At 43.7% G+C, this 24,452-nt stretch overlaps 1 protein-coding gene across 1 annotated transcript in view; it reads left to right on the top strand.

Moving 5' to 3' along the window:
- Positions 1-24,452, top strand: part of LOC138259279 (SPARC-related modular calcium-binding protein 1-like) — a 425,517-nt gene that overhangs the window by 190,987 nt on the left and 210,078 nt on the right. The window contains exon 2 of the mRNA XM_069206897.1: positions 22,644-22,830. Within this exon, the coding sequence (XP_069062998.1) occupies positions 22,644-22,830 (187 nt within the window). The remainder of the gene's footprint in view (positions 1-22,643; positions 22,831-24,452) is intronic.

The following is a 24,452-nucleotide window of genomic DNA, read 5'->3' as shown; positions in this document are numbered from 1 at the left end:
CTTATTGCTTCCTTATACATCCTTGTTCCTAGATTAATACAGATTGGTCGGATCCATTTCCTTCTACGCTTCTGATAGACTTTACAGAACAATAGCACATGCTCAATAGTTTCAATGCTCCTCGTATTACATAAACTGCAGATTGAATAATCTCTATTGTTCCTCAGCTGATCCCATTTTACAGTAAGTGCCATAGTTTGCAGGATGTCATACCAGAATTTTATATAGAGTATTTTTGCACGCCTTCGGTGAATTACATCTAGCCACTATTCAAAACTAGGATTTCGTTTGAAATTTAAAAACTGGGTGGTAAATCTTCCCAAACCCAAATTTCGATGGAGATTACAAGAAAGATATTTCCAATACACTTGTTTCAGGAGAACCTTTGAGTGCACAGTAAGGGTATGAGATTCCTCCCAGAGGGATTTAAGCCCAAGTTTAAAGAACCAAGACCTCACGTGACAAAGCCAGGGGAAGGATACAGATCTGTCTAGGTCTACTAGCTCGATTAGTGCTTGTCTGTAGTAAACCATATCTGGTGTTGGCCAGAGCATGCACCAATTGAGCAAAGGTCTTAAAATTGCCAAGTGGTCGATTTGCTTCATGTTCAGTTCTGAAAACATTGGGATCAGGGGTGTTGAGGCAGGTAACCCTAATATACTTCTCATAAAGTTGTTTCTTGCAACTTTAGTTGTTTCAAATTTGCTGATCCCCATATCTCTGACCCGTATGAAGCAGCAGCTTGTGCTTTGTATCTATAGACCTCGAGCAGGGGAAATACTACTTTTACCCTTGACTTTCGGTATTTGTTTGCTTTAGCTTTGTCGACATGGGGAGCCCACGATAACCTGGAATCCAGCATTATTCCTAGGTAGTCAAAATGATTTACACGTTTCACTGTTTGCCCATGGATCAAAATATTCCTCTTAAGCAGTCTATGGGGTCTAACAATTAGGTATTTTGTTTTATTTACATTAATTTCAAGTCCCTTTGCCATGCAGTACTCATTGAATTTCTCTGATAGGGACTGTAGCTCCATAGGCGTATGGGGCATTAAAATAATATAATCTGCAAAGAGAAGTGCAGGGACAAAATCCCTGCTTAATCTCGAGGAATCGTGGACACATTGTTTAAGGTAATTAACTACATCATTAATGTAGAGAGAGAAAAGGGTAGGTGCGTGCATGCACTGTTTCACTCCCCAATTAATGGGGATAGGATCTGTTAGTTCCCCGTTTGGACCCCCACTTAACCTCGACGTAGTTGTTTTCATGTAGCCTAATTTTCTGGGCTAAAAGATGTTCTGGGATACCTTGTTTCCTTAACGAGGCCCATAGGTTGCCCCTCGGAACTAGATCAAATGCAGCGCGTAGGTTCACAAATGCAATATGAAGGTGGCTTTTTTGCAATTTAGAGTATTTCCATATAATTCATAGGAGCCTGAAGACCTGGTCAATTGCACTGGTTCTTGGCCTAAAACCTGCTTGGCAAGATGTTAAAATGTTGCCCTCCTCCTTCTAATCTGTAATTCTATTTAGCAGCTGTTTGGCATAGATGTTTTGTGATACATCAATCAGACTAATCGGGCTATAGTTTCCAGGCTCTTGCCTAGATCCTTTTTTGTGGATTGGAATAATTTCCACCACTTTCCATGTCTTGGGGACAGGGCCTCCCCTTGCTATTGCATTGCTAATTAGGTTTATGTATGGGGCCCATGTGTCAATACTATATAGTCTGAATAGATCTGCTGGGATCTTATCCAGACCTGGGGCTTTACCTAATTTAATGGTTTGTATAGCCAACACTGTTTCATCTAGGCTAAAGCAAATATTCTCTGGTGAAACTAATATTAATTGCTCCCCGGTAGGAGAGGTATGATAAGGCTACTCTGTTGGATGCGAGTAAAGATCAGTGAAGTAGCTAACCTATGTACTAGGATCAATATAGTGCTCAGTATTATATAGTCCCTCTTTACTCCCATTAGCAACTATCCTCCAAAAGGTTACTGTATCTTTATGCCTAGCTGCAGCAAGGAGGTCAGCCCAATTTTGAACCTCCCAGTTTTTCTCTGCCTTGGCCAAGATTTTCCTGTAACTAGCCCTTGCTTGTTGTATTCCTATCGGGTTTTTCGACTTTAGGGCTTGAAATAATAGTTTTTTCCCTTCTTTACATTCAGTTGTATACCAGGGATTGGACTGCCCAGGGCGTTTTCCTCCCTGATCTAACTTTTGTTGTGTTATTTTAGTAAAGTAAGGCCTCAAGAATATAGTCAGGGATTGGTGTATGGCAAGTATTGGTATTTCAGTGGAACTTCTATGGACATATGGGTTCAAGAAGTCAACAAATAGAATATATATATATATTTGCCATAACCTCCAAATTACTCAGTACCGAGGGCCATTTTACTGACCTACGATTATTACTGACAGAAGGTTTAAATTCTATCCTGTTCCTCCCTAGACCCTTAAATCTGGGCGCCACCCCCTCGGTTCTATAATTAACAGAAAGTGATAAATTTATCTTCTATTGTCTATTTTAAATGTTGTTATCCTATCCCATGAAGTTATACTATGCATAATATAATCAAGTCTTGAGCATACCCTACCTCTTGGGAATGTATCCAAGTTGGAACTCTCCTGTACTGTTCTACAATTGCATGCCCCTAATCTGTGTTTTACAATGAAGTTCATAATTTGCAGAATTTTGCAGCCATGCAAGGTATTGTTTCTTCATTGCACAAGAGGGGAACACCTCTTGCCACATCTTCATCTTCTACCAATTGGTCTAGTCTGGCTATGGGTTCGTAGTTGCAATTGAAATCACCTCCTATTAATATCGTTTCACCTGCAGACATATCCTCTCGCATAGCGTCTAAAATTTCTATTGCACATGACTCCTGATTTGTTCTCCTGGGTCTTATATAAACATTAAAAAGATGGTATAAAATTTTATTTTTAACACTAATTGAAACCCAAGTATGTCGGGGGAGGCTTTTTCATACCCATTTATCTCAACATTTAGGGACATTTTCACCCTTAGAGCCAATCCACAAGATGATCTCCCAATTGATACAGCGGTGGCACTCACTTGATACAGCGGTGGCACTCACAAAGTAGGTTTTGTAACCCAACTTATATGGTCGTTCTATTGAACAAGTCTCCTGAAAAAGGCAGAGCTGAAATTGGTCAACATACTCATGCCAATCTGGGTCAATTAATTTACTCCTTAGGCCCGCCACATTCCATGATAGCACGGAAACAATATCCGTAACTATTGGACATGCGGATCTTGTTGCCAGCCCCTGGGATACAACAGGACCATCGTAACCAGGTATTAGCCCCTCATCCCTCCCTAGCCTCATATTCTGTTGATTGTTCTCACCTGGAATTTCATCTGTTCTTGCAGATACAATCTGGCCCTGGCCTAATGGGCTCGGTTGGATCAGTCAGTCTATGGTCTCAAGTTCAGTATCTCTTTTGGTCATTACTGTCTGGTCCGAACCTCGTTGACTATCCCTCAAGATTGGGGAGACTGGGGAAAAGGGGTTATGTATTCTAAATCTCAGATTTGTGGAGGTACCAGATCTCAACTCCATGGCAATGAGACCATCTATTAACCTCTTGTCCTTCATTGTTATTGCAATGGCGTCATATCTCCTATTTTCGATGTCAGAAGTGATGTCCTTGTGATATAGAAGACCCCATAAAGGTCCTCCACCATTGTACTGATGTCAGTTTCCCATCTATTGTTCCACGCCGCTAAAGCAGTAGGATGAAAATGACTATGGCCAAAATATGTACCAAAACAACAGAAACTTAGAACCTTATCATGTTGACCCATACACTATCCATCAAATGGGGAGCTGGGAAAGATCAGTGTGGAATGTGCAAGTAGATAGAGTATCCACTAGAAATATTGTTACCAAAGGTGAAGAGCTTTTTCTTCTCATGGATAGTTCTACCTGCAGAGTAGTTCTCACCTCTTGAACAGATTTCCAAACAATTACAATCTCTGGGATGGAGGGGATGGTTAGATCGGGAGTCCCGAAGCACAGATTGAGCGAAATACTGATCCATCCATACCTCCGAATCCAGGCAATAGGTCTCTGCAAATGTTGAAGAGATGACCAAGTAGCCACTCTGCAGATGTCACCTACAAGATTTTCCCATAGCCAAGGCAGGCGTTGAGGACTTAGCCCTCATGGAGTGTGCCCATGCTCTTCGGTTATTCTTTTTGGGCCATGGCGTAGCAGATTTTAATGCATAAAATAATCTACCTAGATAAGGTTCTTTTTGCACTGCCTTACCTTTTCTGCTGCCCACATAGCCTTTAAAGAGTTGATCATCTGTACAAGAAGTCCTTTGTGCTATTGATAGAAAAGCACATCACTCCTTCTGGATACAGCTGTGCATCCTTTCCTACTCCTTAGTAGGGTGATGTGGAAGAAAGAAAGATCAAAAGGTGATCAATTGACCCAGATGGACAGGGGTCACCACTTTCAGGAGGAAAGTAGCTCTAGTTCTAAAGACCAACTTGTTGAGGTAAAAAGTTGTAAAAGGATGCTTGACCCTTAACTTCGTGGATGCAAGGGTAACAAGGAAGTGTATTTTAATGGTTAACAGCTTTAAAGGACAACTGTGAAAGGGCTCGAGTGGAGCTTCCATCAAAGACAAATCCCACAGCGGCAGAACAAAAGGAGTGTGAGGAAACTTATTGATCAAACCTTTCAGGAATCTCAAAACAGTGGAAGATATGAAAAGTGATGATTTATCCACGAGGCAAAGGAAAACTGACAAGGCTGCTAGAGACCCCTTCACTCCGCGGCACAACCTTCTTTAGCCAAAGAAAATGTGAACCAAAGGATGACAGACATCCGCACTTTTAAGGGTTCAGTCTGGTGATCTGCACACCAATTGCAAATCTGCGCCATCTCCCAGAGAAAGACATTTAAGTGCCCCAGTTCAATTTCCACATATGACGGTGTAAGATCTGGAGATTCTGGTGATGGACGTATCGCTCTTGGGATTGGGAGAGACGATCCACCCTGAGAGCAAAAAGGAACCGGGGACACAAGGAGAGGTGCAGGAGGTCTGCGTACCATACACCTCTGGGCCAATCTACAGCCACTACAGTGACTTGGGCCTAGTAATGGCAGATCTTTCTCAGGACCTGAGTAATTAATGGTATGGAGGAAATGCATAGTGAAGAGGAAAACTCCACTTCGACAGAATAGTGTTCCATAACCTTCCCTGCATTGGATGCTGGAGGGCACAGATCTACGGGCAATGTAAATTTCAATGAGTGGCAAAAAGATCCATATTGGGTGCACCCCATTGATTTAAGATGCCCTTCACACCCTCCGGAAGGAGACACCACTCATGGCTGTAAAGGTGACAGACATTTAAGTCATCGGCTCTGGTGTTTAGTGAGCCCACCAGATGATTTGCTTGGACAGAAAAACAGAGACCCTACTCCACTCTGCTTGTTGACATACCGCATAGTGAATGTATTGTCTCTCAAGATCTGGACTGACTGACCATGAAGAGTAGGGAGGAATGCGTTGGGCACCAGGCAAATTGCCCTCAGTTCAAGCAGCTTGTTGTGAAGACTCTGCCCTTCTGGAGACCAGCCCATCTAGATGAACACTGCATCCTAGAGTGGAGGTATCCGTCACTGTCATGACCACAGCTAGAGGATGCTGGAAGGACATCTTTCTGGAAAGATTCTCTTTCACACCTCACCAGGCCAGCTACACTGAAAACTCCCTAGAGACCATAATGGAGTCTACAAGATCTACTCTGTACTGGAAATACTGCCTGCCGAGGCACCTCTTCAGAGCTCTCATACGCTAGTGAGCTGCAGGAAGCGAGCAGACAGAGCAGACAAAAGATGGACAGGACTGGAATCCAAGTACCTTTCCGGAAGCACAGGAGCCTATTTACTCTGTTCAGGTGAAAAGGCTTGGACCAAGGTGGTATTTAGTACTGCCCCAATGAACAAAGGGTGATGAGAGGGCTCCAGGTGAGATTTGGTCAGACTGATGGAAAAATACTGGTGTGCAGCAAGGAGTCCTCCTACTGGAGGTGCAACCATGCCATCTCTGGAGCCCTCTCCTTCAGAAGCCTGTCGTCCAGGTAGGGAAAAATGAATCCCTGACCACCTGAGATGAGCTTCTATTGCTGTCAGCACATTTATGAACACTTGTGATGCCGATTGAAGGACGAATGGAAGAACCACAAGTTCATAGTGAGTCATGCCCACCACAAAACACAGGTACTTTCTGTTGCATTTCATGATCACTGTTGGATCTGGCCCTTTTTGCAGGAACATCCCCAAACTTTTTGCTTTCCTCCTTCTATTTCTTCTGTGTGTAGTGTTCTGACAACTGCTTGTGTAGCAGAGTATTATGTTACATGTTGTGTTTGGGTCTAATGAGGTCTTATGCAAAACAGTTTATTTTTATGTAACTTGTTGTATTTCCTTTGTGTTGTATTCATTGTGCCATGTGTGTTGTGTGTGTTGTGCAAACGCTTTACACATGACCGCTGGATAAGCCTGACTGCTTGTGCTAAGCTACCAAGGGGATGAGCAGGGGTTATCTTGGGTGTGTAACTCTCTCGCCTTGACTACAGTGGTGGGTTCTGCCTGACTTAGGTGCCTTCCCTAGCCAAACAAAAACCCAATTTCTAACAATCGGTATAAGTAAATGCAAGTCCAAAATGTCAAATGGCACCATTTGGACTCAAATAACGATTGCCAAAGGAACCTGAGCAAGGGGCAGCATCTTGAACTTTTCCTTGCACAGGAAGAAGCTTAAGACCCTCAGGTCCAGGATCAGATGGAGACATCGGTCCTTATTTGAAACAAGGAAGTACCCGAGTAACATTCTTGTCCAATCTTCTACGCTGATAACAACTCCACAACTCCTTCCTGATGCAAGGCTGGCATCTCTTGCTGCAGGGGAAGAAGCTGTTGCTACAAAAGATTAGAGAGGGGAGATTCAGGGAGGAGACTACTGGAAGGGTAGAGCATACCTTTTTTCCACAATTTGAATGCCACACTCGTCTGAAGTTACAGCTTTCCAGCCCTGTGGAAAAGGGACACCCGGCCTCCGACTGGTCTCAAATGGAAAGGGGAGCTACAGCCGCCTTGCTGTGGTGGCTGTGACGGCAGAGGATAAGGAAGTATTGGCTGCTTACAGCCCCAGGCCTGGAAAAAAGTGAACTGACATCAGTCAGCTGGCAACCCCTATTACTGGGGAAAAGCTATGGAGGAAACATCCCCGGACCATTCTGGTGCCTGGAGGGAGTGCTTAAGAGCTGAGGAGTATGCAGGTAGAAATACAGGGAGTGCAGAATTATTAGGCAAATGAGTATTTTGACCACATCATCCTCTTTATGCATGTTGTCTTACTCCAAGCTGTATAGGCTCGAAAGCCTACTACCAATTAAGCATATTAGGTGATGTGCATCTCTGTAATGAGAAGGGGTGTGGTCTAATGACATCAACACCCTATATCAGGTGTGCATAATTATTAGGCAACTTCCTTTCCTTTGGCAAAATGGGTCAAAAGAAGGACTTGACAGGCTCAGAAAAGTCAAAAATAGTGAGATATCTTGCAGAGGGATGCAGCACTCTTAAAATTGCAAAGCTTCTGAAGCGTGATCATCGAACAATCAAGCGTTTCATTCAAAATAGTCAACAGGGTCGCAAGAAGCGTGTGGAAAAACCAAGGCGCAAAATAACTGCCCATGAACTGAGAAAAGTCAAGCGTGCAGCTGCCACGATGCCACTTGCCACCAGTTTGGCCATATTTCAGAGCTGCAACATCACTGGAGTGCCCAAAAGCACAAGGTGTGCAATACTCAGAGACATGGCCAAGGTAAGAAAGGCTGAAAGACGACCACCACTGAACAAGACACACAAGCTTAAATGTCAAGACTGGGCCAAGAAATATCTCAAGACTGATTTTTCTAAGGTTTTATGGACTGATGAAATGAGAGTGAGTCTTGATGGGCCAGATGGATGGGCCCGTGGCTGGATTGGCAAAGGGCAGAGAGCTCCAGTCCTACTCAGACGCCAGCAAGGTGGAGGTGGAGTACTGGTTTGGGCTAGTATCATCAAAGATGAGCTTGTGGGGCCTTTTCGGGTTGAGGATGGAGTCAAGCTCAACTCCCAGTCCTACTGCCAGTTCCTGGAAGACACCTTCTTCAAGCAGTGGTACAGGAAGAAGTCTGCATCCTTCAAGAAAAACATGATTTTCATGCAGGACAATGCTCCATCACACGCGTCCAAGTACTCCACAGCGTGGCTGGCAAGAAAGGGTATAAAAGAAGGAAATCTAATGACATGGCCTCCTTGTTCACCTGATCTGAACCCCATTGAGAACCTGTGGTCCATCATCAAATGTGAGATTTACAAGGAGGGAAAACAGTACACCTCTCTGAACAGTGTCTGGGAGGCTGTGGTTGCTGCTGCACGCAATGTTGATGGTGAACAGATCAAAACACTGACAGAATCCATGGATGGCAGGCTTTTGAGTGTCCTTGCAAAGAAAGGTGGCTATATTGGTCACTGATTTTTTTTTGTTTTGTTTTTGAATGTCAGAAATGTATATTTGTGAATGTTGAGATGTTATATTGGTTTCACTGGTAATAATAAATAATTGAAATGGGTATATATTTTTTTTTGTTGAGTTGCCTAATAATTATGCACAGTAATAGTCACCTGCACACACAGATATCCCCCTAACATAGCTAAAACTAAAAACAAACTAAAAACTACTTCCAAAAATATTCAGCTTTGATATTAATGAGTTTTTTGGGTTCATTGAGAACATGGTTGTTGTTCAATAATAAAATTAATCCTCAAAAATACAACTTGCCTAATAATTCTGCACTCCCTGTAGGTAGGTAGGCAGGAGTATCCATCAGAAACACAGATTAGATAGCATGGGAGATTAAGCTGCTCAGAGATATTGCGTCCTCGTAATGTTCCTTGTCCATACCTGGAGACACACGTTTCACTAGGGAAGTGCCTCTTTGCTTTCTTTATTGTAACATGAAATGTCCACCCTCTTCCTCCCAAAAGCACCTCACATGACTGGTCATAGAAAGGACAGAAAGAGGAAGACAAATGGAAGCACTGAATATAGTTTGTTATAAGAGGGAATTTTATGGAGTAGCAATCAGAATAAGCATAATGCATTCTAGAATCAGTCACGGAAGGCCGTACCACAAAAAATACTGAGGTTTCATTAAGAGGCCCCCTCAAAGAGGAAAATATACTCAAGAGAAAGGGGTGTAGTGGATCAAAGAGAATAGTAGGAGAGTAGTAGTAGGAGAACAGTAGGACCTGGAACTTCTTTGATGCTTTTCTGTCAATTCTTCCAGTTCTCTGATACACCCGGGCTTCTAGTCAGATTTCAAGTCGAACTCACGAATAAAGCGTAGTTCCCTTCTGATGAACAAGGCAGTGAGTCGCTCCTCTGCATCAGCTAGCAGTAGCTCCATAACATATACTTCAGGTACGTTCTTGCCGCTCAGGAGTCAACTTCATCAACCGTCTCGGTATATATAAAGTGTGAAAAATGAGAGGTAGGGACGTCACTATCCAGGAGTTCATAAGGCATGCTTCAAGAGGGGACCAAATCACTTTTGGATGTTATTATACAGATATTGTGCCAGGTTCATGTGGAAATACCTTGTTCTGGTGATATTAGGTCGGTACTGGAGTGCTTGTGAAAACTTGTGAGAGGATACAGAAAGGGCCCAATAGGCTTTTGTTACGACTGGAGGGCATGGCTCCATCAATGTTTGGACAAATATATGCATAATGGAGCTTTCCTTGACACAGCTGGTCATAAGTCCTCTAGCATAATATTGGATTAAAAAATATATATTTTTATTAACTTCTTGCTTGTAAGAACCTACAATAGAACAAATAAATAATAGAACGGACAGAAGGGGGCTTTTAGCAGTGCAGTATCATAGTACAGAGGATGAGTAGAAAACCGTATCTGAATAATATTGGAATTTGCCTTCAGTTTTTGTGCCCTTGCAGCATGCCCTTAGGGAGCCGTTAGTGTAAATATATTCCAAGTTTCTTTTGTTTCAAACCTGAAACGTTTGTCTCTGGTAAAGTTAATGTCAACCAGGAGTCTGAAGAATCTGTGAGCCCCAAATTGCATTTGTCCTTTCGTATTTTGGTTTATAGAGACTGGGAATCTGCTTGTTCCTAGTATGCAATCCATTGTTTATCAGGACTAGGTTAAAGTGTTGCCTCACATTTTGTTTGAGTATTAAACTGTTCTTTGGAAATAATCAGTGGTTTTTATTTCTCCACCTCAGCTCCTTCATGGAAAGTTCTGCACCCGTCCGTCAAGCGGGGGCGAAGAGAGAAGGGAAGTGAAACTTTGCTGACCATTACCGAACAAAATGACTGAGTGCAAATACACCAAATTTGCCAAAAAATAGGAAAATGTGATTTTTGTGATTTGGTGTAAATCTGAACAGTTGTTTTTGTCAAATAGCATTGAAAGAGGGGCTTGGGTGGGCATAAGGTGGTTAACTCTTAAAAAACGTTAGATGTATCTGGACGGTTGGTACTGCGGTACTGTTTTTTTTTTTTTAAACAGCCCGCACCTGTGAAGAAAATATGCAGCTCCCATTACAGGGCCCGGTGACTCAGTCCCTGTGTCCTGAAAACATTTTCTAAGAGTGTAAGGGGGCAGGGTACAGACAACCTGACCTCCATGCGTTAGCATCCGCAACCCAGAGGAACGCCGCCACCCCCAAGAGATTAAAATGAATAAACATTTTGGCCCCAGGTACCACGGTACTACTGCGGGACCTAGCGCAGCCCTCCTGTGAGGTGCTCCTTTACAAGCCTCCCGCTGTTTTAGTGGGGCACTGTGCCATGCTTCCCCCAGGATCCCCTACCCTTGCGTTGAGGGACGTTGGATACAGGGGCTGGCAGGGGCCAGGCCCTGCCGACAATCCCCCTCTGCACACGGCGAAAGACAGTGCTTAGTGGAGGTTCCCCAAGGGTGATGATGGGCGTATGCTCCACTTTGAATATAATCTGAAAGACCCATACATTCACAGAAGAAAAACAAAGTTAAAGTCACATTATAGTCGGACACCACTGATAAAATCATCCAGTCACTGTGACAGTCATGTATGGTTTGTGGATTTGAAGTAATTTAACAGGCTAAACCTGTGACCAATTTTCTTTCACTTCTTACCCGCGAAGTAGTGACTCCTGGTGTAAATGTAATAAAACGACCTGTGACGTAATGACACCCCACGTATTTCCTGTGGTGTAATGACGCGTAATGTACCGCCTGCAGTGTAAAGGTGGCACACTGCAGTGCACAATGCACTGCTGCAATCCTGTTTAGGCTGCTGTGACCAAAACACGGCTACACGTCTACTCATAATGAGGGCCCGAGTCAAGAAACGAGGCATGGCCAACAAGCAATTTATGCGAGTGATAAAAGCTTATTTTATGAACAAAGGATCCATCTTCCTCTCTTTCATATAGACATATAAATCGAGGTTCTGTTACAGCCTTTTTAGCTGAACAATAACTGGAATAGTCACTGTGAATGGACGACAGGAGTGGTGGCTAAAAGCTGTACCTGCAAATAATTTCTTCTGGTACAACAATAAAAATAGGAATTTAAGTAAGGTGCTTTTGGAGCCTTTGCGGGCTGTGGTGCAGTTTCCTTGACTATCACCTTTTTCCAGAAACTTGCCAATTTATGCCTCAAGCAATTACTTCAGTCCCCATTCCAAATGTAATCTTTGCTCCAAACTTCCCGGACTGTCTGGACAACATCCATGTGGTTCTCCTGCCCTTGAAAAATGTATGGTTGCCCTACATTCTATCTGAAATGCTTTAACATATTCTGTTGCCTTGTCTTGTCTGTGGTGTAATGCCTCTCTCCTGGCAGTTCATTCGCTCGTGTTCAGAAATGCTAATGCTGGGAAGCTCAATCTGCTATGGAGGATTTCAGGTCCCGGTGCTCTACATTTCGAACTTTTCATAAACACCAAAATAGCACCCTAAGACAGTGCTTAATTTGTAAATAGAAATGTGCCGGTGCCCAAAGCTCTCCTCTGTAACATGCGCCGGCTGCAATTAAATGTGTGAGTACAGAATACTGAGGCAGGGTAAACCTGAAGCCATCTGGGGCCTCTTTAATCCATTTACAGCCACTCCCTGCTCCTTCAGCTCACTCTTGCAGCTTTCTGTTTTCTCCCTTTCTGAAGATTTTTTTGTTTTTCTCTTCCTCCGTCTTTCGCATATGAGGCTTTTGCTCGCAGTAAATGGTAGAGGCAGCACAATAAGTGCCGCACCGGAAACCCCTGGCTTAAATTAAGCACTGCCCCAAGGTTTCTCAGATAACTGGTTCTGTGTGTGTGTACTACAGGCAAACTGCCTCTCTCTTCGTATTCCAGCTGTTGAGTGATGATTACACACTCCCTAGATGAGGTTTATCTTTGGAGTTCCCATACTCACCATGTTCCAACATTAATTCACTCTGCTGCCTACATGCAACCGAAGATGGAACTCCAACACATTAGAGACGGCACATTGCCCAGGGTACCCAGAAGATTAACATGTATTCACCCCTGGAATCTTTAGCCTAGGTAGGACTCAGGACTTACCAAAATGCCGAGATCAGTGTGCATTCTCGAGTCTGCGGACCAGGTCATTACTTATTCGAAACTGCATTTCGGTTTCCGGAGATGAGGTACCCATTCGATGTTATTAGCATTCAATAGTATAAAATAAAAAAATGTTGTAACAGCAAGATGCCATTTCGCATCTGGACCATCAGTCGAGAGATTGGGTCTGTTGCAGTTTGGACATATAAGAATAGGATAGATTTTGTTCTGTACTTAGGGCCAGATGTATCAAGATTGTTTGCATTCGCAAACGGTGCGAATGCCCATTTGCGAATGCAAAAAGCCAGTTCAGAATGTATGAAAGACATTCTGGACGCAATTTTAAGGAATCGTAAAAATAGCGATTCCTTAAAATTGTGACCCTGTTTAGAGAGTTGCAAATTATGACTCTCTAAATAAGAAATCGCAAATAAGGATTCCTTATTTGCGATTTCTTAGCACATGTATGAAGCCATTCCTAAATGCGATTTGGGTATTTAGGAATCACTATTTACCACCAGGTTGAACCTGGTGGTAACCATGTGCAAAATGTAAAAATGCATTTAAAATGCATTTTTAAAATGTACATGTAAAGCACACATGCCCTTTTGGCATGTGTGCACCTTACATGTCCCAGAAAAAGAATTTGGGGTGCAGCAGAGGGGGCCTTAGGCCCCCAGCACCCTGGGGTTTTGCATTTCCAAAATTGCGATTTCTGGATAAGAAATCGCAATTTTGGAAATGCAAAAAATTCGCAGATATGGGCCAACAGGCCCATAGGTGCGAATGGGGACAGATTCTTTATTTGCGATTCGGTAATAACATTTGTGATTTTTAAGAAATCGCTATTACCGAATCGCAAAAATCATACATACCTTTTTGCATTTCTGACATAGCGATTTCTTAAAAATCGCTATTTAAGAATCGCAAATCGGTTGTATGACACATCTGGCCCTTAGTTGCAGAATTGGTTTGTACATGTTAGTGTGAAGGTATGTTGTGTTTGCTTTTGGGAGAGCTTCGTAATGTTTTGTATTTATAGGTGGGCATGCCAAAGTACTTTTCTATGTTTTCTCTGGATTGGGTGGTCCCTTGTCCACTGCATCCACAGTCCATGTTGGTAATTATGTGATGTTGTGCGCGTGAGGGTGTGGTATATGTAAGCTAACTATATAAGAGTGGCTATAAGTTGTATATAGGTGTAGTGCAGTGTGGGACTGGTGTTAACTTGCAGCACACAGCCAACTACATGAGTTTGTGTGTAATGCTTTGTTTGAGAGGGCTTTATGTGGTCTTGTGTGTTCTGCTAGAATAATGAAAATCACAGCTGTGATGGGAATGGAGCTGACTAGCGAGTAATGTTGGGCGGAGGCGGCACCAGCTGTTAGATACCAAAAATGCCACACTATCTCACACACCTGAATTATGTTAATTCCGTTTTAGGCATGTTTCCACCTCAAGTGCGTAATCACAGAAGGATCAGTAATCCAGAAGGTAACATGTACAGAGGATGTGAACCCTTTTTAGGTTCAGATAGTACCAACACTGTTACATCAAACCAGAGGACCACAATAGCAAAAGAATGAATAGTCAAAGAGGGTACCTTGATTAAAAGTTGTCCTTCCATAAAGCAGCAACAGTGCTCACCTCTGTATAATATTTACACCAAATGAACTAGATAATAATTTCAGGGGCAATTTAAGACGAACTGAATCCACACAACCACTTAACATCGTAGATTTCTGTCTATTTCACCTATGATAAAAGAGGCCAAATTTGCTGAAGACTCTCTGTAGCATCCAGCGTGTCAAACTACCTATATTTGTGAGCTTTTGTCTGTAATGGTGAGAGAAAATGATGATGTAAGTAAAGAAGATGCTGTTCTCTAGCTGACAGGTTCCTCATCCATCTTTAAAGAACCTTCCTCAGGACTTAACAAACTCGTGACTAAGGCCCTCATTATGAAGTTGGCGGTCTGGGCCGCCATGCCGGCGGTGAATACCGCCATCCGGCATGGCGGCCCAGACTGCCACATTATGAAGATAGGGAGGGCCGCCATAGGCGGCCCTTCTCCACCGACAGGCAGTCTGATGGTGGACGGCATCATTATCCGACAAGGCAGCACTGCTGCCTCTTGGATAATGATCCCATTTCCTCCAGCCTTTCCCTGGCGGGTTTCCCCGCCAGGGAAAGGCTGGCGGAAGGGGTGCTCTGGGGCCCCGTGGGGGCCCCTGCACTGCCCATGCACTTGGCATGGGCAGTGCAGGGGCCCCTGTGCAGTGCTCCATCGAGCAGTGATCTGCGCGACGGGTGCAGCTGCACCCGCCGCACAGAGGCATTGGAGCCGCCGGCAATGTCCCAGCCAGGCATTCTGCTGGCCCGGCGGGCGGAAACAATGTTTCCACCCGCCGGCCCAGCAGAATGATTATTATACGGCCGGCAGGGTCCCAGGGGGGCTGGCGGTCTATAGAAAGACCGCCAGCATGAACATGGCGGTGTTAACTGCTGTGTTCATAATGAGGGCCTAGGTTAGGTTGGCTAACGTATTGTGTATGTATGGAGATTGTATACGGTTTCAGATTTGTGTTCTGCATGCTTGGAGAACGTGTACAGAAGCCGATCTGCCTTGTATATGTATAAGGATATGCACAGGTGAACATTTATATTGGATAGCTTTGGAGGTTACATAAAAGTGTTTGTCCTGTCGGTGTTAGCCTGATAATTTAGTAATGCATTGTGGATGGCAGGGGACACTGTTTATGAGCGTTGTTGTGATGACATGTTTTATGTTGGAGTCTGGTCAAGGGAGTTTTCAGTTGATGTGATGTGGGTTCAGCTTTCTGTTTTTGTGTTGTTTATGTTTTGAATGTATAAAATTGGGGACGGCGCAGAATCAACTTTGCCATAGGAGGCTTGAGGGTCCTATGCCCTGGCTGTTATGTGACTGGATGTATCTGCCTACGTGTGTGTATAAATGTTGCATGGCATCATTGTTAGTGTGCAGATATGTGGTAGTAGGGCCTTATATCCGAGGAGGTTGTAAGGCTTGCAAGTCTTGGACCATTGTGCAATAATATGTTCACAACCGAGTTGCTGTGTAGTTTTTTTGTTTGTTAGATACATGTGTAATCAGAATGTGCTGGAGATTGAATGTGGATACTTGCCCATTTACTGTATATGAAATGGAAGGACTGTACTTTAAGTTGCTTTTAAGAAAACGATATGTGTAGCATGGTACATGTCCCCCATTCGACATTTGTCTCAGCTGCTGTCTCGAATGCTGAAGTGAATGGTGATGTAGTATAATGTTGTTCTGTGAGGGTGGAGTGGAAGCTGGTAGATAGGTGGTTGGTGGGAGGGTGATGCTTTGACTAAAGCTAGGTACTAAGGACGAAACATGTAAATAAAGAAGATACCTGCTTCTACCTGTCTGGCTCTCATATACCTTTGATAGCCACCCTCAAGACTTAACAGTGTCTTATGCTCCAAAAAGTAACCAAAAGTAACCAATCTTTAGCTGGACAAGCCCTAGTGGGGCATGCCTCAAACCATAGCTAGACTGGCAGCCTGCACATTTAAGCATGAGACATGAAGCACTTTGTAGGTTGCAACCATGGCAGGACAAAATTGTCCAGCACACCTCATGTAATCATTTCTGTCTTAATGCACAAGTGCACACCATCAATACACTTTCAGATCCCAGAGACCATTACTGTCAGGGCTTGACAGCACTTCTTTGAGAGCCCAGGGCCGTTCCGGAGCACCAGTCACTTTTCCCCAGCTCCCAGAGCTTAATTCAAGGCCACCAGAGAGCAAGAGACAGAGAGAGGGAGGGAGGGCGGAGGTAGAGAGAAAGTGATCAGCATAGGTTGACGAGGGAAAGGCAAATGGATGGACGGGAAGAGAGACTGCGTGAGATGACAAATGGAGCGGGCTGGTTTGAACTTTTTTTTGCCAGGGCTACTCTTGGTTCCCCAGTTCACCCCTGATTGCTGTTTTCTTATTTACATGATCTGGCGCCATCCTCTTCTACAATTTCCTTCCAGACGGTTTCAATTTCATTGTTAGAAGGAAATTACATTTGTGTGCAAGGTAAGTATATGTTGGCTGTCATTGCTCATTATGTACTGTCTTATCTTGGTACTATTGCATCCAACCAGGATTGAGGGCACATGCACAATCTAACCTCTGTCAGAGACTTTAGAGACTGATCTAGAGTGCGGAGTGCAGTATTTAGGCCGCCGGAGCAAAAGAGTAAAGTAATTTGTTGCACTTGCGAAGTATACGTACCCCAAATAAAGAGACGCTCGCCAGCCCTGTGGGCATCTCTATTCAGTAGGAGGAACCGTTGTTGCTACATTTCCTGTCAGTGTCTTAAAGTTTAATGCATGGATCTGTCAAATATAACGCCGCTCAACAAACTTTGAACAAAGCGGGTTTTTGTTTTTACAAATGCAAAAACTAATGACCGCCACACCATAGAAGTTGCTTCCTATGCTGTGGAAGGAGGCATTATTTTTTTTTAACTGTCCCTCACCGCCAGGTTTACGAACAGCAAAAAACCATAACACCTTTCACTCTGATTTGGGTGGATGGTGTTGTATTTAAACTTCAAACGGCCCATGCTCCATTGGGTTAAAAGTGAAGTATGTTAGCCATGGAAGCAGAGTAGGCTAGGCTAAGCGCTGACCTAATGAGGTCCATCTTCCTGTAAATAAGGAGGACCGAGTGCTTGACTATGAGGGTACTCTGCGGAACTTGAGAAGGAGTACTCCATCTGCTAAGCTCTAAATCAGGCTCTTAGTCTCCAGTGCTTCGAGTCAGTTGCTTATTATGAGGTTTACAGCCGGAATACAGGAAGACTAGAGCACCACAGTATGCAGTCTTAGTATTTGATTGGTTATGTATCAAATATAGAAATGGTACTAATTCTTAGCACCACAGCATAGCACACACGGGGGAAGGATAACCGCCATGTTTGTGTGGAGTAACCCCCTCTGCCAAACTCTAAACCAGGCCCAGAGTCCGGAACAAGGGTGAGCGCCTGTGGGGCAGTGTGAGGATGCTGCATCTTGATGGTGGATAGAAGGGTTCCTATTGGTAGGGGTAATATACACTGAAGAAATTAGCCTTTAGTTTCTTCCTGTGGGTACTGAAAATTTAAAGCGTAACTGTGCATGTGGGGCTGCCTCTTGGCACTGAGGTCATGCTAGACATTTTGGGCAGGGCCCAACATTTATACTGCCATTTGGCTGTATAAGGGAGCATATATTGGCATATTTGAACATAAGTAACTGTTTCTTTATGGTGAGGTTTGGGTGGCTGAACTATTGTGGTTTCACCCCTAATCTACGAGGAATCTACGAGGAAGTATACTAGTTAATACATAATCAGTAACTGAAATATATCTTCTTCATTTTCTGTAACTGTTTTAATTTTTGTCATGCCACCAAGGTCAAGGGTTCCATGATATCACTTCCTGTGCTGTGTTTGTAGAAAGGGGTCAAACTTTCAAGCAGATAGCCTAACGTGCTAGTTTCCCATTGCTCCTACCTGGCCCACTTCCTCTTCCTCCTAATTAACATATGAAGGAATTCAGCGACTTTCTCATTCTGTTTCTGTGTCAAAACATCAAGCAAAACGTTTCAGAGAAGTGATATTATTTATTTTCATGTGTTGCATTTGAAAGGGTGAAGTCTTGCTCTAGCTTATACCCAGGGTGGGACGTCCTGCTATAACAGGCTCTGCAGCAAACATGTTTCCAGATGCGCTCTTTGAATCGCTGGGATACGGCACGAGGCCTGGCGACAGCGGCGGCAGAGATGCCAGTGGTTGAGGTTTGGCATGAACTGATCCGTTGTCATACAAGTCATCACTCGTGCTGTAGAGAGACAGCAGTTAATTACTGAATATCTATGAAGGGTATTTGGCGCGCTGTTCTGCAGCAGACAGGGAGTGTGTGCTAGTTCTCTGATGAGTTCTGTAGTTGCTAGCCAGCAAGTGTAGCACATTTTGCCCGTCAGGCAAGGCGCGGCCCATCTATACAGACAAAGATGCCACGCCACCTCACCTTTTTCCAGAGAAGAGTGTATCAAGTTGAGCAAAGGTCACCTTGACAAGCACTCTTCTTGTTCAGGTCGGGCAGCCAGGAGCTAGACATGCACTAAATGCGCAAGCTCCTGGCTGCCCGTGCTCAACTTTGCCAAGCTGAAGATTTCACAGCCATATAGGTGTGACCTTTTCAGGCCTGGCAAAATTGCCCCAAGGCCCTTCCCCTCGAGATGAGGGGGAGCATCACTGATTGGATTTTTTTTATCCCTGAAGAGCCCAGGGCAGAGAGTCAGTGACCCCTTATCACAGAGTGGGGTGGTGTCAGCAAGTCTCACTGACCCCATCTCTGTGATGAGTGAGGAACTGCGGCCTCCTCTCACTGGCTGACTGAAGGAAGCAGTCCCAACCCTGTTGGAACCTTTAAGGCTTTCCTCTCCTGGAGCTAAAGAGCAGGGACATTTTATGCGTTAGAATTTTTGGTGCGTGCGTCGGTGTATGTGTAAATGTATGAATATGTTGTGAGTGTTGTGAATGGGTGCGTGTGTGTGTGTGTGTGCGTTTGTGAATGCATGGGTGTAGGTGAGAGTGTATATGTGTGCGTGTGTGGCCTGCTCATTCCCCTCCCAGCCAAAATTACCGGCCACCACTGTTGTCAGCGTTCATTGCTTGCCATCTATAAAGAGGCTGGAAGTAGCAGTTGTCCTGCTGTTTCACTGATTTTGCTGAGCCAGCACCTAAAATAGAAGACTCAGAAAAGGCAAAAGAAAAGACCCACAATTTAGAGACAGTGGATTCTGCTGAAACACCCTCATTGGCAGGTATTCAGCAGAGGATGCAGACAGCTGTTCCAGCAGCCTTTTAGGAGACAGAAAATCCTCCATCACTTAAAAAAAACATGATTACAGTCCCCAATATATTAAGATCCCGATGGTGATGAGGAGGACATGGGGGCAAGGTATGGCCAAGTCAGGAGTTGAAAGAGGTCCTACAACATATCTAAAACAGTCTGGCGTTCCCAAAAGTACCATCCATGAATGAGGAAAATAAATTACTTCTTTTACAATATCATAAAAGAAGCCAAAGTTTCTTATTTTGCATCCTTCTATTGAAGAAGTAATGTTAAATTAATGAAATGAAGTGGATATGCATTCCATTATTAGATATTGGGCTAAAAGATACCTGATCCTGAATTTTGTAAATTAAAACCTGGTGGCAGTTAAAGTGGATTCATTAATGTCAGGATTAGCCTCTCAAGAATCATTATTTCAGAGGGTGTTGCCCTTCCATGTCCAGTTAACAAGAGGGTGGATGTAGCAGTCAAGCGTACATGTGCTGCTTTGAACTTTACCATTACGGAAGAAACATACTCTTCTTATGCGATTCAATCCCTCATAAATGATTTTTAAGGCCTAGGTAAGTTGATGGAGCAAGGAGCTCTAACTAACTCTTGCATTATTAGAGCCGAAAGTGAGACTGCTTTCAGAAAGTTCTTTTGATTCATTTAATGCTGCAGCATAAAGAGCAGTTTTTCTATTCAGACAAGACGACAGCTGTGGTTAAGATCCTGGAAAGCAGACACTTCAAAACAAGTTCTCCTAATGAAATTCCTTTTGTGGGAACAAATCTATTTGTTACCTCCCTGGAAGAAGTGATACAAAAGTCTGCAGAGAATAGAAAATTCATAGCTCCAGCAAGCCATTCTGATGATACTCAGAGTACTCCAAATGATAAAGGAGGACAAGGCTTTAGTCTATCTCATAGTTTAGTGGTTGGAGAGGCACTCTTGGTATCCTCTCTTGTTAGATCTGGCAATTGAGCTCCATTAGGTGATTCCCCTACATCTTTAGCCTCTAGTAGGTTCTCCTCTTCCTCTCACGATGATGCAGATCTTCAGAGGGTAACTTTGTTGGCTAAGGGTTGTTCTTTCAAAGGTGGCTGGGTTGATACAGCACTCCAGATGACTGGCTACCCTCAAGGCCTAATCTAGATATTGGAAGACCTTTACATGGATCGAGGTTATGAAGCAATTTATGTTGATTGCACCAGACTCCTGGATTGTTTAGCAGATGGTTTTGTGTTGGGGCTCGTTACTTCTACTCTTTGTGCCCAGTGGGCACCAGTGGGTAATCCTGGGGACCTCCATTAGATCATCTGGAAACTGCAGTGTCTAGACTGATGAAGAGTATTTTTCTTAAAAGGCCAAACCCGATGTGTACTTCTCCTTTATAGGATTTCCCATTGGTGTTGAAAGCACTCCAACTCACTCCCTTTGAGCATCTTGAGGAGGTTGATTTCAAATTCATAAACATAAAGTTTGGGTTTTGGTGGATATTTCCTCTCCTAGAATACAGGATTGAGGTCATTTTTTAAGTCAGAACCTTTTTTAAAGGTATTTTTCAGACGGATTGGTCTTGAGACTCAACCATATGTTTATTCCTAAAGTTCCCTCTGTCTTTCATCAGTTCAGGGAGGTTGTTCATCAAGTGCTTTTTCCAGATTGTCAGTCAGATGAAGAATCTTTGTAACACTTGTTAGATGTAAAAAGAGCTGTGTTGATCTGTCTGAAAAGAACAACAGTTCTCCGGTGAAAGGATAGCCTATTTATAACATTTGGTCCACTTGGAAATGGTTTAAAACCATCCAACTGTACTCTGAGCAGATGAATCACGCTGGCCTATAAAACACAGGATAGAGAAGTATTGTTACCTCTTCAAATCTTTAAGGGTGTATCAATTGAGAAAATTTGCAGTGCAGGTACATTGTGATCACTGCAAAAATGTATATACCAATGTAGATTGGAATTGGGGGGCAATACATCTATGATTTTCCCTTCCTCGGCATTGAATGCAAATACTGACATTTAATATGTAAGTTAAAATATGAGATGTAGACTTAGCATTGTTTAACAATAATTAAGTCTTTATTTTTGTTTTTGCATTGACATTTAAAAGTTGTCATGAGAATTTTGCTAGTGTTGTGAAGCTGGACTATGCTTTGGTATCAGCTTGTTTATTGATAGCTGTGGCGAGGAAGACCGGTGAGGCTGTAATGCCCTCGTTACTTACTGGGAATCCTAATTACTCTGACTTCTAGTCTTCCTCGCCACAGTCAAGGTTTCACATTCGTTCCAACCCACTTTGGGTTTGACAGTATACATTTTTAGAGATTGTTAAAAGAAAACAGAATGAGGAATTGGTTGACTTTGGACCTTATTTAGATTTCGGCAGATGGATTACTCCGTCACAACAGTGATGAATATCCCGCCCACAGAAATATAAATCCCGTAAGAAATGATGGAGTAACCCATCCGCTGAAATCTAATCCAGGCCCTTTAATGTTAATGGGGAGGAAGGGGAAGCTGGCCTTTTTGAGGAATGGGAAGCTACTGCGTTAGGTATTTTGCTTGAAAGGTTCTGTCCACAGGAGCAATCTATCGCTCATTTAGTAACGTCTGTGGGTAGGCAGATTTGGACTCGGAGTAATTAAGATTAAAGGTAAGTAATTTGGGCAGCAAGACACATTAATGAGTGTCAGTTGTTGTTGTTGCTCACTCAAACTCTAACACAGAGAGTGGGCCACACGCTGTCAGTAATACTCTCACAAACATGCGCTGTCAGTCATACATTGAGAAAGTGTCACCTTTGTCCCCTTAGCACACACACTCTTTCACATTGTACCTCTGCCTCAATAACTCTTATGCCTACACCAGCATCTGCTCTCACACTCACCCCGGAAACACAAATGTATCCATACTTTCAAACTTTTACTCCTGTAAGTTCACTCACACACCGGTATCTTCTCTCTCATGCGCTCCTCTTGCACAGATTAGCACATGAAGTGTGTCTCACTCTCTCGTGAATGTTGTCTTTGTATTGCACATTCTTCACTGCCCTGTGTAATTTGTGTTTCTGTTTCCAGTTTATCATCTCGGAGAGTGATCGAGGTGTGCTGTGCACCCTGGACTGTATTCGTGAACGTCAAAAGCCCATTTGTGGCACCGATGGCAAACTGTACAAGTCCTTTTGTGCCTTCCAAAGAGCCAAGTGCCAGGACCTGCTTCTGGAGTCTGTACCACGCGCCCACTGCGCTAGCGCCGAAGCGAACAGTAGGTTGGCATTACTGACTTCTGTGGCCATTTCATATCTTCGATGTTGCTACAGTACCTCTGTGGTACCAAGAGCCAGCGCTGTATTTCTTGCGTATCACTGTGCAGCTGTTAGTGTGTCACTCTGTGATTCCTAGAACGTGTCCCTCCATTAGTTCTGTGTGGTTCTTTCTTACCTGCAAGTGGCCCTGTGTGCCGCTAATAGATAAACAATGCTCTGCGTGACTATGGGCCCCGTCACGAGTTGCATGCAATCTTAGAAGGGACAAAATGGGAGTGTACCTGACCAATTGGAATAACGAGTGACACCTAGGGCGCAGCTTCCATTGTGCAGCAGGTGCAGTGGCACCGACTTGCGGGCCTCATTAATTCCTGCTTGTTTCCGTGTGTTGTAACTCAAACAGTAGCCAGGAGGGCCATTTCCTGTATTCATGGAGTTACAGTTCAGAATGGCAACAGTAACTTTGGCAATTGAGGCATTCATGCTTTGTTATGGTATGTTATGTTATGTTATGTTATGTTATGTTATAGAGCACAGACAGCTCACTTCATAAGGAATACCCCGGCGCTGTAGCCAAAAGCCAAAAATGGTTTATTGCAGGGGCCCGGAGAGGCAGGCCACTAGGTAGCTGTAATAGTCAGGTTTTAAACAGCTTTGAAGAAGTGATATAATTATGGCAGGAGTGGATATCTAAAGACAGCTTTTTCCAGTGATAAGTTGCTAGATAGAAAAAATAACGTCCGCCGCAATGGGTGGCATGTATACGGCGTGGGATAGCCAATATCATGTCGGGGGATCTACGTTTCCGAGCTGGCTAGGAGATCCTGATTCTTCATATACTAGAGATGTTGTAGCTTAGAAAAAAGGGGAGACACTAAAGCCCTGAACGAAGTCCCATGGTACAAAAAGCATGTAGGACAACGAAAGCAGGCTTAACTAGCTGCTGCTCATGCTAAGGCTAAGTGTAGGAGGGATCTAAAGATATGTAGGGCAGCATACAGGGGGAACTGACGAAAGCTAAAAGAGCCTGGGAGAACACCCTATGTGAAGACTTGCACTTCGCAGTAAATAACAAAGACAATAAATCATTTTGAAAAATAGCTGCAATGAGAGTTAGGTGCTCAGATTTAATTGGCGTATTCTGTCCAGCCACAGGACTGGGTGGTCCGTTTTAGTAATCTATATTTGGGTGAGGAGGAACCATGTTGGGATGATGTTCATCCGTCCCTAGCCGCCGAATTGGAAAACCAGAATACCCTGGTTTTTGGGCTGAGCAAAAACCTTGGTGACTAGCCTAGCATCTAAAGCACCAGTACCTGATAAGAGCCATACTGACCTTTACCTGGCCCACTCGGATGTGTGGCACTCTATGTTAACCATTTATCAAACTCAGTTTTGAAGGACATGGCAGTGCCACTATCCTGGCAGATGGCAGAGAGTATACCTATATTTAGGAAAAGCCAACGTAATGATCCTAGTAACTATCAGCCAATTAGTTTGGTAGCTGCGTTACAGAAGATTTTCTGCAAACAGGTGCTAGCACATCTCCAATAGTGGATGAAGGATAATGATGTATTGTTGGACATCCAGGCAGGTTTCAGAGGTGTTATAAGTACTATCA

The sequence above is a fragment of the Pleurodeles waltl genome, chromosome 9 (assembly GCF_031143425.1).
Source record: "Pleurodeles waltl isolate 20211129_DDA chromosome 9, aPleWal1.hap1.20221129, whole genome shotgun sequence".
In the NCBI taxonomy this organism is placed as follows: Eukaryota; Metazoa; Chordata; class Amphibia; order Caudata; family Salamandridae; genus Pleurodeles; species Pleurodeles waltl.
The sequence above is the reverse complement of the archived record's forward strand: the minus strand, read 5'-3'. Positions and strand labels throughout refer to the sequence as shown.